The sequence below is a fragment of the Pantherophis guttatus genome, chromosome 2 (genome assembly GCF_059756535.1).
Source record: "Pantherophis guttatus breed Tessera chromosome 2, ASM5975653v1, whole genome shotgun sequence".
NCBI lineage: Eukaryota > Metazoa > Chordata > Lepidosauria > Squamata > Colubridae > Pantherophis > Pantherophis guttatus.
Genome location: NC_142064.1, coordinates 76,671,291 through 76,690,572, shown reverse-complemented (window position 1 = coordinate 76,690,572; position 19,282 = coordinate 76,671,291). Strand labels below are relative to the sequence as shown.

The following is a 19,282-nucleotide window of genomic DNA, read 5'->3' as shown; positions in this document are numbered from 1 at the left end:
GACGCGCGGTGGGGGGGGGGGCGGTGTGTGTGGTGGTGGTGGTGGTGGGCGGTGTATGTGTGTGTGGGGGGGGGGGGAAGAGAGAGAGCAGCGAGTGCGCGCGCCCCAGCCAGGCAAAGGGAGGGAGAATGGGGAAAGGGTTCAGCCCCTCTTGGACCACGTCCAAGGCAGCAACCACAACCCACTCTTCAGTATTGCAACTCAAAGAGGAAGGAAGATTGAAAAAGAGGGAGCGCAAAGAGGCGGGGTGGTGGGGGGAGGCTCTGTAGACAGTTTTTTTTTTACCTTCGCTGATTTCTCTCAACTCCTCTAGCCAAGACTTTCTGAACAATCTGAATCAGTAACTCTTTCGGGTGCACACAAACCTATGTATAAAAGGGAAGGTTACCCTTGGAAATCCAAACAAAGCTAAAAAAAAAAAAAAAAAAAAACCCCACACCGGCTCCTTGAGAAAGGCATACACTGGTTCTCTGAAAAACGTGAAGCCAACGGCTCCCGTGTTGTGTTACAGAATTCAGGAGTCTACGGGTTTAAATACAATACAATTCAATGGTATGTGGCATTGAAAAAAAGATGTATTTTTAACTTGCTTTTTGGCTGTCTTCTTTCCCTGGGTAGATCGTCTTGGATTTACAAAGTGGAGGCTGTTTACAACACTACCCCCCCCCCGGTCATTTTTTGATTTTGCAGGATTGAAGAAATGGATTTGTTTGCGTTCTTGTCCTTCTTTTGGCAGCTTTTGTCTACGGGTCACACACTCATGCCAGGAAACAGTTAATTGGAGCTTGTGTCCAAAAGTGCTGAACTTGGTATATTTCCTGCTTCCAACTTTCTCTCCTCCCGTTTGCTGGCAAGTGCCTGTTAAGCATTGAAAAAGATTAATATAACATGTTGGTTGATTAATTTGCAGCTATGTAGTTAGGGTTGCTTTCCCTTCTTAACAGCTGTCATAGATACACTCTGGTTTCTTCTGCTAAGCTGTATGGGAGGGCAGTGTTGCTGTAGTAACAGGGCTATTACTTTTTGCGTGCTAGTTAACTTATAAGTTTGCTATCCTACACTACGGACATTTCTTTTCTCCTTCTGAATTGTGTTCTCTCCTTGGGTACGCTTTTTGTGGCTTGCTTATGTTTTCCTCTATCAAGTGGCTGTGTAGGTCTCACTGTCTTGCATGTTTTCAGACCTATTCCCTGGGTAGATGTCTGCTCTCCCCACTTGTCCTCCCTTTGCCTGTGTCTGGGCCATATTTTAATGCACAATATCCCATCCATTGTGGTTAAATGTGGAGTGTGTGAGGACTTGGCTGCTCTCCGGTTGAAGGGGGCGGGGAAGCCCGTTCGACTTTGACACAAGATGCCGATGTGGCGTGATCTGAATTATTATTAGGGCTGTGAACATGGCTATCTTTCTTGCTGCTGCTGCTGGAAAGGGCTGCCACTGAACTTGAGAAGGAACAAACAACATCTCCAAGTCCCTTTCGCTCCCAGTACAGTAGCTGGCAAAGAAAAGGCGCCAAAATACACAAGATTAACTTCCCTTTAAATGATGCCGAGGCTCTACTTGTGTAATCCTAAATGAATAGTCACAGGAATAAAATTAAAGCATCGAAATACATTTTGTAGCTATTAAAATATGTATATTAATAAGTTAAGAAAAAGTTGTAAACTTTCAACCTTAAGTAATTTAGTCTGATTCTTTATCAGTAGTATTTGATTAATATATTCATGTTTTCAAAAAGACTTTCTACTGTTCTGGGAAAACAGAGGGCTGAGCAAATTGGACATTTATGTAGGCAGCGTGAAAAAATTTAACTTGAGTAACATAAAACGTTGTGGTTTTCAGTTTTATATTGAGGCCTGATGTTTGCATTTTTTGGTCGGCGAATGGAGAAAGCTTGGTTAATAGAGACACCATCAAACCATATGTGGACAGAGGTCAAGCACACATACGCTGTGAGAAAGATATGCATGTACACCACAGATATTTAAATACCGGTAGTTGAATACTCAAAAATACACATGCATGATGAGCATAAACATTAAAAAATACAGAATTAAGCAAAAGGAATGTAACGTAGTAATGTGGTTAAAAATAATAAAGTGAAATATAGATAAATGTTAGACATACATTTATAAAAGAATCATATACTATGAAATCAGATATAAGTCCCATTCAATTCAACAGGCTTATTCCAAAGTAATTGAGTATTTGTAGTCTAAAATAACTAGTGTAAAAATTTCAATTATTTCTCAAAAGTGTCAAGGAAGAAAAAATATTTTGATATAGTAGGATTTTCTGAGACTATAAATGAATCTGAGATATAACATGGGTTTCAGAGTAATATTTTAACTAAAGTAATCAGTATCTTGCAAAATGAAGAGCACTTTTTCTCAGATGTTGTCGGTGATCTAAATGTAGGCTTTTCAGTTTTGACTATCCTTTAAAAATGTTACTGGTAAAATATTTTGTAATGTGTTTGTGAACATTGTGAAATGTTCAGTGTTGTACATAAAGCCAGAAGGAATAAGAGGGTTTGTTTATGAGACCTAGAAAATGAAACACTGAGTCCTTGTCTATGGAGAATGCGGGAGGGGGCGGAAGGGGAGGGGGAGAGTCTCAGACCCTTCTAGATTTTGATAAAACATACAGTAAGAGCCAGCTAACTTTCTATATTTGCAGTAAAATCGCTGCTGCTTGCTTGGTGAGTTTCAAACTATAGATATGCATGAAGTCTAGAAAAAAAAGGTGACTATGCCATGTCTTTAATTGCTCTGCATGTGTATATAGGTAGTAAAACGATTGAAAATATTATTTATTTGCTTAATTTTGTCCCCACAATATATATACTGTGCCAGTGATACTGAAAATGATGTTGAAAAGTGAGTCTTATTGATCCTTCAATCTCTGATATATAAACTTAGAGTCAAATGATCATCCACTAGTGGATTATTCAATTATTTGTACAGTAAACTATGCTCTTTCATTGTTTTATAGTTTTTAAAATATCTGCCTAAATTCCTAATCCTAAGAATATGCTTTGGTAAACCATACATACCCTATTGCAGAGCTAGCAATACACGTTTTTGTTCCATTTTAGTGTTTTGGTCCTGTTTTGGGATTACAGGCTACATCTTTTAAAATTAATGTTTATATAAATGTTTATAGGTTGCAGGTTGTAAGAGAATCAATTGACTATTCATGTAATGTTCTAGTAGAGATAATTTGACAATTTGACTTTAAAAAAATTGTAGAATGTATTAGTGTTTGTTTTTTTTAAACCTGTCTACCAGTCAAAATTTAATAAGTGAGTTTTCTTTCATTTAGAAAAAAATTTCTCCTTACCGGATTTGGAATAATTGTTATTTATTGCACCGATATATAGTTGGCTTGGAATTGTTGTGATAGCATGGGAAGTATATACACACACATACTCAAAATTATATTTTCATTAAAAAGTGTTCTAAAAGTGGATTAATCTACAAGAGGAATAATGGAATTGTGGAGATACAATTTTGTATCTTCCAGTGTAAAATGTTTTAAAATGAGCAGTATAATGTTTTAAAATGAGCAGTATATTGTATAGTATATCCTTTTCATACCAAAGCACTGCTTAAGCTAAATCTTGTTTTCTGTTGAAAAATTTCTTATTACTGCAAGAGACAGCTGAAAATATCTTCCAGGTAAAAGTTTTAGTTTTGCATGTGCACATTATCTGTTTATGCTTCTGTACACACTTAAGTAATTACTGTACTTTATGTCCTCAGGAGAAAGTTTCTAAAGCTAGTGGATGCTGTTAGCATGTGGTTATTACGCTTGGCTTATTAAAGATGGGCATTTATTTAGATGAATCACAAAACAATTTCCACTCCCTTCTGAAAGATGCCTTTATGGAATGAGCTTGGTTAGTCTTGGCGTTCAGTCTTGTTCCTGGAAAAGTCTGCAGTTACAGTGCTGTTTGTGAAGCTCGTAGTGCTGGTTTGTTGGTATGTCAGTGAGTAAAAGGGCAGGCTGGGCTGGGCTGGGCTGGGCTTTATGTCTGTGGGGCACCTAAGGACACCAAGAAGCACAATTATACTGTAGTTTTACAAGAGTTTTTCCATCCCCTTGCCATGCTGTAGTCAGACATAGGTCTGTCATATCCCTCCCACCCTCCTTAGTGGAGAGGAATAGAGTTTGCCTATGTTTTTTCAGCTTCCTGTCATTATGAATATGTAAACTATGTATAGCCATGTAAAATCAGCTGGTGAAGCTCTTTTTGGAATTACAATAAAACTAGCTATAATTCATCAGGACTACCTACTACTCAGAGGAGTGAGCAGTAGTTAACACTTTTGTGTTGCAGATCATAGTCATTATTTAAAGTGTTTGTTTACCTCTCCGAGCAAGGCAAGAGTAGTATGTAGAGCCAATTACTCAATGGAATAAACCCGATTGCCTTTGAATAGTATTAATACAGGTAGTCCTCCACTTACAACCATTCGTTTAGCAATTGTTTGAAGTTACAATGGCACTGAAGAAATGATTTACAACTGGTCCTCACGCTTACAACCATTGCAACATTCCCACAGACATCCAGTCAAAATTTTGGTGTTTGGCAATTGGCACATACAGGTATTCCTTGATTTATGACAACAATTGAGCCCAACCTTTCTGTTGTTAAGTGAGACATTTGTTAAGTGAACTTTTCCCCATTTTACGATCTTTCTTGCCACAGTTGTTAAGTGAATCATTTCAGTTGTTAAGTTAGTAACATGGTTGTTATGTGAATCTGGCTTTTCCATTTATTTTTTTTTTGTTGAAAGTTTGCAAAAGGTGATCACATGACCTTGGGACACAGCAATGGTCATAACTATGAACCAGTTGCCAAGCAGCTGAATTTTGATCACATGATCATGTGATCAAAGTGCCATTACTGAAAAGCATTTTCACTTGTAGCCTATCACATTTTAAAAGACTTAAATGTGAACTTTCAAGTTGTAAGACTCTGTACCCTCTCCTAATAGCCATCAAAATGTAGAGCAAAGGCATTTAACTTCACACTAGTTGAATTCGCATGTTGCCTTAAGTCAGAATGTATCTTACTTTGGTTTTGTGTTTTCTTAACTCAAACACTGTAGTTTGTAAATCATCATTCAGGACTTAGTGTGTTGTCTGAATCTAGCTAAATATTCATTAAATTAATCAAACTAGAGTTTATAGTGATTTGTGAACCCAGCCATTATAACCGTGGCTTAGTTCGCATGGCACTCATGTCAGAAGCACCAAGGTGCTTTTCAGTTGAAAGGATTAACTGGTGACATCACTGTTGCCGGGGGACACCCAGTTGGGGGCTCTTTCATGTCCCTGGCAGCAGCTAGAGCAAAGGACTAGAGCTTATCCTGCCCCATGGCAGCATCTGGATCTTGAATGTGGACTTGCTAACTTTCAACCCAGCAACCTAACCATGAAAGCTATCGTGCTCCTTAGTGGCTTATTTTATAATGTGGTTGGTTTGGTTTTGGCTTAGCCTTGTATATAAACATAATTTCATATGGCCCAATTAAATCATGGTTTGCTTAGTTTTATTTAATATAACAGAATTGACTTGTTTGTACTAAGGAAAACTGGTTTACAAACCACGATGAGTGAGTTTAAAGAACATACTAAGCTATGAACAAATTGCTTTATAACTTGCAATATTGTAAAAACCTAGTAAATCTACATACACGGTAGCCAAATGCAGATATTTATGTATTATATTTTTCAGTTAGCACATGGTAAATGTTTTGGAATATGTAATAATTGCAGCTTCTCACTGTTCACTTATTGAAAAAATGGACAAATGTTTTTGGCTAGTGTGGCTACACTTAAAATTTGGAGAAACTTGAGAGATACAGTGGATGGAAAAGGATGAACAGGGGCGGGGATTTTATTTTGGCTCTCAGTCTTGGGGGATGTTTCCTATGAAGAGAGTTTTCATGGGTTTTTTTATGTTCAAATAGTCAGAAACTCCACTTTCAGTTTTGAATAATAGAGATCTGAAGGAACAAAAAGAAAGGTTTAAAGATCTGAAGATTGCCCAGCCCTGCCTTGGAAGACAAAATGGTACATTCAGAACGGTTCGCTCTGTAAGCTAACTTTCTTTTCTCAGATGAGAAAAATGATCTGACCATTATCAAAGCTGAAATGTGCCTCACTATTGGACAGCTATCCCATCACCCTTGACTCAGCACAAAAGAATGCCAGGAGAACATCTGCTTGTTCCCGTTATTAATCCCTATCCCGACTTTACTGCATCTGTTCTGAATCACAACTGAACAATTTGTTGGAATTTTGGAGAGACACTGGTATCAAAAATAAGGATGGGGACAGATGACAAGCACTTAGGAAACAAAGTACTACTCTGGTTAAGCCCAAAATAGCTCACCTGACCTTTTTCTAAGATAATGCATGGTGGAATAATATGAGTTGAACAGAGAAGGTATTACTTTAAAACCGGTGCACTTATTTATTTAGTAATTTTCAAAAGTTATATAACCACCTATCTTTGAAAGTGAATCTAGGCGGTTTAACACCAATAAAAGCACGAATAAAACAGTTATGACTTTAGATTGTTTTATTCATAGTTGGAGGCAGAACAATAATGATGTCATAAGGCAAGGGAAACTGGGTTTGTAAGGGCCTGTTGGTCCTGTGTTAAGCTGCAAATGAGAACAGAATCTGACTGCTGGTCAGTTTACTTCTGAAGTGATAATGGGGGGAAAAAGTCATATTTTGTTACAAAGAGTAAAATGACTTGGACAAACTGCATCTACAGCATGGACAAAAATCCAACCGTTTGGCTTGCCTGGATCACACTGAGCAAAGAGGAATTGTTTTAGCTACATATAAAATATAAAGGTAAAGGTAAAGGTTCCCCTTGCACATATTTGCTAGTCGTTCCCGACTCTAGGGGGTGGTGCTCATCTCCATTTTAAAGCTGAAGAGCCAGCGCTGTCCAGACATCTCCGTGGTCATGTGGCCGGCATGACTAAATGCCAAAGGCGCACGGAACACTGTTACCTTCCTACCAAAGGTGGTCCCTATTTTTCTACTTGCATTTTTTACGTGCTTTCAAACTGCTAGGTTGGCAGAAGCTGGGACAAGTAATGGGAGCTCATCCTGTTATGCGGCACTAGGGATTCGAACCGCTGAACTGCCAACCTTTTGATTGACAAGCTCAGCATCTTAGCCACTGATCCACCGCATCCCATATATAAAATATATAACATAGTTAATCCATAAAAATAACACATTTCCTTTTCTTTATATTTTTAAAAAGCTTTTGTAGGGCTATGTTATTATTGTCTAGGGCCGCTTGTGGCTGTAGGCTGCAACATGCCTGATCTAAAGGCTATATGAATGTAGACCCAATTGTGACAAACTGATCGTTTTTAGCTCATGTATGGGCAGTGTGTTATACAAAACTATTGCGTGCAATTAATTTACTATTCAGTGTATTGTACAAATCCAGAGACCTGGGTTAATTTAATAAAATATAACTTAGTAAACATGGGTAGATGACTATTGTTATATTTATTACTAACAATATTAAATGTGAATGTCTGAAAAGATGATCCATTGGTAGACCTGCCTAAATATCTGTGTCATTAGTGTGAATACTGGGACAAGCCTGAAAAGGAATGTTGCTCTTCTTTGATTTTAGAGAAATGAGAAATACAGAGACTTTTAATACCAAGACTCGAACTAACATTTGTATAATACTTCAACACTGAGATTTTTTCAAGCTCATCAACTGTTGTAAGCTTTTATGATAACTCAGAAGGTTCATAGCATTATCCCTGAATTAAAGATGGAAAATGAAGACCTACTGCTTGAAAAGTTATCAACGAAACTTCATACAGTAATAGAAATTATATTTTGGCCAACAGTCACACGAATTAAAAATATATTTAACTTGAAATAAATCTGAAAATATTTGATTATGTTTCCAAAGAAAAGTAAGAAAGGTTGAAATGCCATAAATGAGTGGGAAAAATGCATCTCGTCTATACTCACGGTTTCAATTAAAATGTATCTCTTGCAATTATTGTTTGTGATTCAGCGGATTTAATGCAGGTTATTAAAACTGAAGTTTTGTGTCATTAAAAAAAATCCATTACTTTTTTATATATATTATATTAGCCCTTGTAATCTCAGGTTTCACTGAGTTTATAAGCAGTGGTTTGCTTAACCATGGTTTATTCAGCAACCTATAATTTGTAGGTTCAAACTACACAAAGCCATAATTTTTAGTCATAAACCAGTATGGTTTGCATTACATGGTTGAACACTCCTAGTATGCTGAGCCCAAGCCAACCTAACCAAACTATGGCTTAAAATGGATTATGTAAACTCAGCCACAATGCAATTCATTTGATCTTGCTTTATTGTGTTGTATGAATCCAGCCACTCATGGTTATGGCTTAGTGTGCTGTCCAAACCCAGCTAAAAGTGGTTTTCTTTTCCTAAACCCCCCCCCCCCACAGCTAAATAAACAATGCCTTATTGTGATGCGCGTACTGGTATTAGTTCTTAATTTACTTTTGTTTCTACTTCCTGTGTTTCTGGCTTTTTAGTTTACAGTGTAAGGACAGGTGCTTGCTGAACATTTCTTCTAATTTGTGACTCAAAAGGAAAATGGAAGACTATTGGCTTCCACTGATGCCCAAAATAATGCCTTATGCAAGTGTCAGAACAGTTGAAATAAAGAATTTTGAGCAAAGAAATTTAGTGAAAATACATTGAGTATTCATTCACAGGCCATAAGGAAAACAGGCTCATGGCATTTTTAACATGATTTTGAAAATTGTGTGTGGTAAATTCTGAAATAAATTTGCTGCATCTTGTACTACTACCCTGTTTTCCCCAAAATAAGACATCCCCCGATAATAAGCTCAATCGGGCTTTTGAGTGCATGGCAATAAGGCCAAGTCCTTATTTCAGGGTTCAAAAAAATTTAAGACAGGGTCTTATTTTCAGGGAAACTGTGTATGTGGAGTTTTGTTCCTAATACTATTCTTTAATGAAAGAATGTAATTTATTTTACCCCTCTAGAATTGCACCTACATTAAGGTGGGCTGCTTTTGAAGGCTTAACGGGATGAACTTCGTTACTTGCTTTGACATTACCTGCTTTGTCCGAGCTTCTTCACTTCCTCCTCCTGCCTTCAGTTTGTAAATTTATGAGAATTGCAGCTGGTCGCTTTGGCAAGTTACCCTCATTAAGAGCCCCCTTTGAGAACAGGCTGTGTTTGAATATTTCCCTAAAGAGGACAGGACGGGGTTAAAAAGTGACCATTTCATGGTTGACTTGAACCTGCCTCTCTTCGATGTTTCGTGGGGAAATGCCTGACCCGGAGAAATGCATTTTCGGAAACGCAAAAGTCAGCTGGCCCTTTGCAAATAGTTCACACGATGGGGAGGGAAAAGGGGCTGAAGGAGGACGCGCCAGGGACCAGTTTACCTGAGGCAGGCAAGTGCTGGTTGTGGAGGGAGCTTGGCTTGGGCAATCGCCCTCCCTCATGCTTGGGGCGGTTTCTCATGGCTGGGCCGGGCGGGGGCGAGACGGAAGAGTTACACAATGCTTTCGGGCTGGTGGCCTCGATGCAGTCCGTCTACAAGGGCTTCGGTGGAAAGGCTCGGATTTGCTTTGCCTGGGCGTTCCTCGGATCAAAGTCCGCAGGTGTCAAGGCGGTGAAGAAAATCTTGTTTTTCCTAAACCCATTAAAGCCTTAGGAAGACATAATGTAGGTGTAGTTGAAAATGCAAGGCCAGTGGGCACCCTTTACTCCTGCACTTGGCTTTCCGTCCCGTTTGTGTTTCTTGTGGCCACTTTCTTTGCTTTTCCAAGAACGGGAGACTTTACGTCTGATAAGTCTGAGGAAAGCAAAGTTTTAAAGCAGAGATCGGGGCGATGTCGGAACTTGGCATCCAACATGAGAACTTTTACTAGTCTCGAATCCACTTTCAGAGAAATTCATCAATGGTAGCGCACCCCTCGCAAGCACGCACAAGGGGGTGCGAAGGGGAGAGAAAAAAAAAAAACGTTCTTCAAACTGACTTCCCGCCTTAGGGCGAGTGTGAGAACGTCGTTAGTGAGTGCGTGTGTGTTTTAATATGCTTGCATTCCTGGAAAAACAAAAAACCCGCGGGCGCGAACTTCTTCTTGGCACGAGCTGGTGGGTGAGATTGAAAGCAGACGAGCCTATTGCTCCAGCAGCTGGCTTTTTTTTTTTTTTTCTTTTCCCTTTTTGCTTCCCTCAGGGGGGCCGCCACCCATTTCCTCCTCGCACCCTGGTGGAAAAGGCTGCCCGAAACGGACCCCACAAATCAGATACGGGCAGGAGCGAAAGTCTCGGGCGGGGATGGAGGCCACGTGGAAGGGGTTCCCTACGAGCATGGCGCCTTTCCACCACGGGGTCTGCTAAGAGCAGGCTGGCTTTCACTTTTCAGGGTGGAGTGAGGAAGAAATCCGAGCGAGTCTTCAGTTCGGTGACCTTGCTCCACATGTAGGCGGCGGGGTCGCGGGTTTCCAGACGCTTGTCTATGCTGCAAACGTATGCAGGGGAAGAGCCGCCAACGCACATTTCCTCCCACCCACCCCCGTTCCTGTTGTCTAATCGGTAGCGAAGAGGCAAACTTTCCCGCTTTGTAGCCCCCTCCCCTCGATCGCCCAGATTCAGGGTCTGCAGACAGACCGGGTTGGGGTTTCTTTCGCCTCACCCTTCCCCCTCCTCCTCCTGTGAAGGAATTTTCCACCGGGCGGTGGTGTTGCTGCGCTCTTTTTTCGCTCTTCCAGAACTTGGAACTACGAAAAACGCTCCCCACAGTCCCCCCAAACGGGCCCGCTTTTCAGTCCCCTCTAGAAGGGGAAGGAAAGTGAGTGTAATGTGCAAAAGCAAGCGCGTTTGGAAAATGTGTGGCCAACCTCTAGTACTATACGGCGGTGATTAAAAAGGAAAGACAGGGAGAGGGGAAAGGAGGGGGCTCGCGAGAGGGAAGGAATGCATTTGCAGCAGCAGCAGCGACTGGGGGGGGGGGGGAAAGGGATGTATGCGTCGATTGTGTAATTAAATAATAAACCGAAATCCTGAAGTGTTTTGAGGAGAAAGCTATAACGAAGGAAGGGCCAGAGAAAGGCGCTCTCGGTAAAATACCCTCCCCCTCTGCTGAACTTCTAGGTCTTGCAGAAACCAGTACACCGAAGAAAGGGGAAAGAGTGTAAGGGAGGAGGAGGAGGAGAGGAGGAGGAGGGGAAACCAGAGATTGATCGTTTTGAATTTTCAAGAGATCATTTTTATTACAGTGGGCGTTTGAAAAGCAGGCTCTGAACATTATCCACAGAGAAAGGGGGTGGAGAGAGACACAGAGAGGCTGCTGCTGCTGCTGCTGCGAAAGAAGCCCAGCGTTTGCGCGCTGCTGCGAACTGTTTCTGCAGCCTTGGGGGACGCGCGCGCATACACACACACACAACACACACACACACTCCCGGGTTGGCGCTCTACTGCACAGCGCTGTTGCAAAGTTTCGCCTGCCAGGATACGCCAGGATTTTCCTGCTTCGCCGCTGCAACCTTGAACTTTGGCAACGTGGTTGATAGTACCGTGGTGTATCCCGCTAGCTGCTTTTCCAAAGCGCTTGGAAATCCGGGAGAAAGGGGGAAAAAAAGGCAACGCGAGGAAGGAGAGAGAGAAAAAAAAAATCTCGAACCCCCCCTCTTAACTCCCTGCATTCCATTCAACCCCCACCCCCTACCCCCATTCCGCCTCCTTCTGTCCCAATTCACCAGCAGCCACTGCAAACAGCAGCAAGAGTGAACCGCCGCCGAGAACAAGAGGGTTAAAAGTGTAGATTGGATTTCACCCCGGGAAATCTAGCGCTCGGAGTGAACTTGAATCTTTGGCTATTTAAGGAGGACCGGGGCTGGTTGCGAAGTTGTGGCGATTCAAAGCAGAGCTTGCTCCGGATCCATCTTTTCCTTTTGGAAGCGTTACATGATTGTAAAATGAATAGATGAAGCCGTTGCGCTTTTGATACTTTTCCTCTCAGCAGAAGTGCTATCTTAGAGCGAAGTCATGATGTATTCTCCCATCTGTCTCACTCAGGTATAGCCGCCTTTTTTCTTTTCCTTTATTTTTTTTAAGGGGGGGAAGTAAACTTGGACCGAGTTGCACCGAGTACCGATAGTTAGAACTGTTCAAAGGAATATTCGTTCCGTCCTTGATTTTTTTGGGGGGGACGACTAACAATGTATGTACTTATGGTATAAACCTATTTCAAGGTGTGTGTGTGTGGGGGGGGGAGGATAGGGACTAAATATAAATATTTCAGAATGACAATGATAAACGAGTATTATTAAATCACTCTTGAAGGAAAAAAGTGATTAGAATTAGCATCCACGTCGTGTAGATCACATGAATTCGCCACAAAATAATGGTCCGTTTTGCAGACTATACTTAACCTGAAAAAGGAAAGTGTTCTCTTATTTTTAATTAAGCAATGACTGGTAACATAATACCATCCCGTGCTGAATTAATCATATATACTTGAGGCTGGTTGGAGAAAAGGTGACTTAGCTGAAGGCTTTCTTTCTTGATTATCCTATACATTTTTTTTTTTTGATAAATTCCAGTACTTGAAACTTTTTGAAGTCAACACCCAAGGTCATAAGGAAAACTGAATCTTTCGTGCTATATTAGGCCTGCAGACACTCGTGTATTTTTAAAACCGAGTGATTGTGTATACTACACATTCATGATTTTACTTTGAAGAACATATAGACAAAATGTACGTTGATTTAACAGGTAATGGTTTCCATTCACATAAGATAGTTAGAATTGCAGCACATGGTGTGATTGGAGTAAAGGTTGGTGGCATAGAAGTTTCAAAAGGAAAAAAAAAGCGCAGTCGATCCAATATAAATTATACCACAGAAAATGCCTTTGAGATGTTCAAGTGTCTAAAGCATGTGACATTTGTATCATTTTTTTCATTCATTAAATATTCCAGGTAGCATGTAAAAAATCAGGTCTGATTGAAATCTTAGGGTACAATTTGAACATGTTAATGCATACAAATATAACTAATATTTGTGGGAAGTAGATCTTTGTTATGTAATAATTTGGTTGGTATTATGATCAAAATAATAAAACTTTCCTTTTGACAATTGGAAAGCATTGTAATTCTATTGGACTGGAGCATTCACAAATTATGAATGAAGATTTAAACAATGATAAGGATTATTCAGTGATTGGATACAGTCCTGTAGCTTTTTGGCTGACACGTTTTTATTGTTTATATTTTGTTTGGCATCAAAGTGTGATTAACTTTGGAATCTTTTTAGCAAGTAAATGGGAACTTTACTGATGGAAAACAGGTGTAAAAAGTGTTCTGAGGTATTTGAGAAATTATAAAAAGTCAGCATTTACACATCAGTGCGCACACTTTTTATGTCTCTTGATCAATTGGCAGAACATTGTAAAATTCAATATACTGTTTTCATGTATAACATTTAATACTTAAGGGGACTTCTACCAGCCACATGAAATATTTGTTAGTTTCCTATGATTCCATTGCAAAGCCATGATTACTGGTCTAGGATCATATATTTGGGTTTCTGTGGTGATAGGTGTAGCTGAAAATTTAGCTTAGTTTTTAATGTAATATGCTTCAATTGTAACATAAAGTATAATCCATTCTTGTTTCTGGCCTAATGCCTCAGTTCACAGGAGTGTTTTAGAATAGGTATTTGTGCCTGAACTTATTACAGGGAAGTATAAAAATTTTCCTTGGCTGTTATTAAGTAAGTTTTATCACTTGCTTATTTACCATAAGCATAGTATTAAATGTCACTTTGTCTTTTCCAAAACAAAATAAATTATTTAGGTGTAGTTTGCATGCAATCTACAAGTCTGAAACAGTTTTACGGCAAATCTAGTATCGACCAATTTAAGATAAGTCAAGTGTTTCAACAAAATGCCCACTAGTTTTGAAATGAAATGTGTACTGTTTTGCCCAAATGATTTCTAAACTGGTTTTCTATTTAGTTTGTGAATTTATAATTCACAGACTTGAAGAATGAATAGCTGTAAGAACAGTTGGGACAAAATTCAGACCCCCCCCCTCAAATTTTGAATGCATACCCATTGTCCCATGTTTGTAGAGCAGTTTATGATGAATATAATATTGTACTGCTGGTATTTTATAATATATTTGTTGTTAGAAATCTTAGGAATGAGGAAAAGGAATATTTGATAGGCTAAAAACTGTATAGAACATGCATTTGATAAACATTTTTTTAAAAAAAGAACCTATATAAAAATAGTAGTTAGATTTTAGGAGCGGTTATTTTATTGTATGGTTATGGTTACCTTGGAGTCAAAATAAGTTGCATTGAAATCTATAAGATATAAGAATAAGGTGTCAATAGACATTTTATATCTTGGAAACCTAACCTTGTTAAATAAAACAGAGGATTATCTGAACACATTCCTTCTTTTGTGTAATTAATTTAAACTTAGTTTTAGGTCCATGAATAGTTCCCTATGTTTGTTAGTACTCACAGCTGAAGTCTTTTTTTAAGAAGTAGTCCAGCAGTAAATACAGATTTACGGTATTTTATATCTAAGCTAGAATTGCTAAATTGAACATTAAACGTAAATGTGCGTACCTTTGGCTATATCTTTGCAGTGTTAACTTTATTTTGTGAAATAATTTTCTGAATTCATTTAACAAACTAATAGGAAGGTAAAATAGAAATGGGAAATCATTTTTCATTTTTTTCTGAAGAAAAAATAAGTTTTTTTAATAGGGGAAGGTAAATAACATGAAGATATTGTGGAAATTGACCATGATTGTAGTGTAAGTATTGTGATTTAAAATAACTAAGAAGCTTGATTTATCTGTTACAAAGTTGCTCTTTGTTATTATTGCAATCTATGCAAAATACAACTTTTTTTTACATTGTGCATCTTTCAAAATATCAGATTTCATAGTGAGTGTATAAGCATTTTTGATGAGAACCTATGTAACATAAGTTTTACTTGAGAAACAGTTCTTACTTGAACAATGTTTTGGATTGTTACAATAGTTGATATGTATATCAGTGACTGTAATTTTATTTAAATATGAATTTTATGCCAAGATCTGTTATTTAATGCAGGAGTTTAAAAACATGAACATATTTTTTTTATCAGATAACTTGGATTTTATAGCTGCATTTTTATAGCAGTAAATACATTCTGAAAACTTTATATGTAAAATTAGAATTTGTAACCAGTGTGCATAATTTTAAAAACACAAGAGTACATAGCAATAGAAATCACAGAGACCATGCATTTATCCTGTTGCATTCAGGTAGGTCTCTAGTTACCTAAATGTGATTAAAATAAAGTAAAATTAAAATCCAAAATTTCATAGGTTTTTTTTTTTTTTTTGTTAAAATGCCAAATACCATGATCTGAATTGTCAACATCACAAGATCTTTGATTGGAATTTATGGGGATATATATATTGTAAAATAATTTTTAAACAGTACTGGACATAGTTTCTAATCATTCAATACCTAGACTTTTTAATAATTTCTTATTAAAGTTAGAAGTAATGAATGAAGTTTCTTATTAAAATACACGTTTTACTAAGATTTCTATAGCACTCAGTTTCTGAGAAAAAGAAACTAGTAGTAGTAAAAAAAAATGGCATCAGAGTGCACTGAGATAGAGAAGTCTTATCGAGGGCTGTGGTTGCTCTAAGCTGTGCTCTCTTCCCACACAAAGAGCAGATTGTGGTTTAACTCTTTCATTAATGTAGTTTGTGCCCTTAAAGTAACAGAAAACTTAAAAGTCTCTGGGTAGAATGGCTTATTGCTTGAAACCTTGTTTTAATTGTATTATAATTCTTTTTATACCCTGTATTTCTATTCTAGTTTGATTAATGTCTGCCCTAAAAAGGAAAGAGAAATATATAAAACCAAAATTGAAATAACATTGCAGGTCTTGCAGTACTTCTTGAAAAGTCTTACTATAAGGTGTTATTATAAAATCTTGCCATTTTTACTTATAAAAATGCAGGATTCAGTTTAAAAAACATTTCAGTATTCGGTGTGAATGTTTTGCATGAACTTTTGTTGAGTATTAGTTGATAGTATGAACTGTTTGATAAAACTTTACAGGAATTTTGAATTGAATAAATACATTTTATGTTCTCAAATTTAAATGTAAGATTCTTAATTGGAAAACAAATGTCATTAATTTTAAGTATTTTATTAATTTATATGCTACATTTTGCTTGAAAAGTACAATTTAATTATATCAGGACTAATTTTAGCGTCAATATTTTACAGTATTATGATATAAATTCAATTTGAATTAAATATGGTCTAAAAAATAATAGGTCAAACAAATGAATCTGTAACATTGCCCTTCTTTTGCCACAATTTTCTTTAATCTCATAATAGGTGCCGGGACTATAGAGATAATTTTTCTTTGAAGTAAATTATATACTGTATGTGACAAAGACGGAAATTGAGGCAAAACACCTTAGTAGTTCTTATTGATCAAAATAAAGTAATTGCTAATATCAGCCAAAGTTTAGTCAATTGAAACAAATAATAAAATCTGTATAAATAGTTAGGTAAAGCCTGTAAAAGGAAAAGTTTTCAAGTCCAATATATCTGTATTTTTCAGGAAAAAAAGTTTATCCAATAATGCAGTATTAATGTCACACTGCCACAGAGTATTAGATCACAAAGAAGGCAAAGTTTGTTTCAAATTGCCCTTTTTTTGGGTAACTAATATATATATGTGTGTGTGCGTGTATGTATGTGTATATGTATATGTGTGTATGTATGTGTGTGTATATATTGGAGTGGGATGAAATAATTATTACATACTTGAGAATCATTCTTGAGTTAATAGGTATAATCCAGTGAGGTTTTGTACCCCACAGTGGAATGGAACAAATTGGTTCCATGTAATTTTCAGTATTTTTAAAAAGTTTTTTTGGTAAAGTTATGCAGGGAAACATGGGCAGCTGGCGAATGCTATAAGATAGCTTAATTTTATTAGAACGGTGTCTTTTCTTTAGCCTTTCTTGCCTTACTTCTTGATTTCTGTGGTTATTCCTGCTAGAACAATACTATGATAACTGGACTGTTGGGTGATTAATAAGGGATTAAGTTATATTTTCATTGTTCATGGTCTTTGTGTTGTCATCGGTCTCTTGCTGATGACAAAAGTGGAAACTACATAATGCAACATTGAACATGTATACCATAATGTTTCTGAATACAGAAGATGAATGATTTGCAATATTAACTTCTACATATATATTTTTACTCATTTGTCTTAAAATTTGCTGTGCCAATATTTGTTATTTGTTAAATCACAGCCAAAACATTCAAAATCCCAGAGCCATTTTGTTTGATTTTAAATTAATATAATTGTATGTCAGTTTGGAACCAAGCCCAAGAAATTGGTATATTATAAAATATAATACTTCCCTAAGTGAATTATAGACATACATTTTTATAATACGTATATATCTTTTCTAGGAATTGTAAGCCTGCTAAAAATGCTTAGGAATCCTCGTAGCATAAGTTTGCATTTTATTCATTTTCGCCCCCCAAAATAATTGTTTGTGATTGTATAAGTAAAATTGGTCCCTGAAGTTTTGTTTTTCTGTTTGTTTCTTCCAACAGGATGAATTTCACCCATTCATTGAGGCACTTCTTCCACATGTCCGTGCAATTGCCTATACGTGGTTCAACCTTCAGGCTCGAAAACGCAAGTACTTTAAAAAACATGAAAAGCGAATGTCAAAAGATGAAGAAAGAGCAGTCAAGGATGAGTTACTTAGTGAAAAGCCAGAAATTAAACAGAAGTGGGCATCCAGGCTTCTCGCCAAATTGCGCAAAGATATCCGCCAAGAATATCGAGAGGATTTTGTGCTTACTGTTACTGGGAAGAAGCACCCATGCTGTGTATTATCCAATCCTGACCAGAAGGGCAAGATTAGGAGAATCGACTGCCTTAGGCAAGCAGACAAAGTCTGGCGCCTGGATCTAGTCATGGTGATCCTTTTTAAAGGTATCCCTCTGGAAAGTACCGATGGAGAACGGCTCATGAAATCCCCCCATTGCACAAATCCAGCACTTTGCGTTCAGCCACATCACATAACAGTATCAGTCAAGGAGCTTGATTTGTTTCTGGCATACTATGTACAGGATCAAGGTAGGGCTTTTAAAAATATTTTATTTATTTATTTAGATACGTATACACACATGGATATGAATACCCCAAACCATCTTTTTGTTTTTTTAAAAAAAAGTTGTAAACATTTCATATATCTTTATAGATATTGATATGAGCTTGCTAATGTATGCATTAGATGCAGGAGTATCCAAAATACATATTAACATTCGTTATAAAAGTATGAAAAATACTAGGAATGATTTTGGTGTTAAGAATATATTCATAGCATATACATTCATAACAATTGTATTCATCTTTTTAAATTCATAGCTACTTATTTGCCATTGGTCTGTCTTTATGAAAATAGAACTATTAAATATAAAAGAATGAAAAAATGGCATGTTATTTTATATATTTATATATAATTACTCAGTAAATATAAATATGTGATTGGGCGCCTTTCAGTGTTCATAGTGTGGCATTTCTCCAAATTTTGAGTTAAATAACTTCTGCACACATTTTAAACATTGCTTCGATATGGTTGTTTTAAATTATAATGTAGTGAAAAACCTTTGTAGTTAACATTATGATTGTATATCTACTTAGATTATTTGTTTTCAATGATGATATTTGATCTAATGTAGAATTTGTTATGTTTTTTATTATGTACATTTTTTACAGTAAAGCCTGTAACCATTATGGTAGATTGTTTCTAGAACCACATAATAAATACGTCTAAGTTATAATCATGGAGTATTTGCAGATGGCGGCTTTTTACATAAATTGGCCTGGTCCTAGAAACTGCCAAAAGAAAGATGGATGGGGAATGTTAATATAAATATAAAAAAGTAAAATTATTTTTCATGTTTATGGTGTTACTACCAAAAGACTTGGCTTTTTCTTGGTATTCTTAGTGTTGATTTTGTATAATTCAGTCCAATATTGTCATTGCTAACTTCTAACTTTATTCAGTATACACTTACTGTATGGTAACTTTACCGTGAAGAACAAACATTTACCATAAAAGCAGACAGTTCTCTTTTTCAACTAGAGCAATTATAAAATGTAGCCTGG

The 19,282-nt window shown here is 37.2% G+C and overlaps 1 protein-coding gene across 14 annotated transcripts in view; it reads left to right on the top strand.

Moving 5' to 3' along the window:
* Positions 1–220: 220 nt before the first annotated feature.
* The window catches only part of NFIB (nuclear factor I B), a 284,732-nt gene continuing 265,670 nt past the window's right edge, over positions 221–19,282 (top strand). For 9 of the 14 annotated variants that reach the window (XR_015732276.1, XR_015732275.1, XM_087886296.1 and 6 more), the window contains exons 1-2: positions 10,889–12,124; positions 17,716–18,247. Coding sequence is in view for 11 of the 14 variants with exons in the window: in XM_087886296.1 (XP_087742422.1) it covers positions 12,095–12,124; positions 17,716–18,247 (562 nt within the window). In the remaining 3 variants the exon portion in view is untranslated. Of the gene's footprint in view, positions 553–10,888; positions 12,125–17,715; positions 18,248–19,282 lie in introns of those variants that run through there. The other 5 variants (XR_015732277.1, XM_087886297.1, XM_087886292.1 and 2 more) reach the window with 1 other exon arrangement.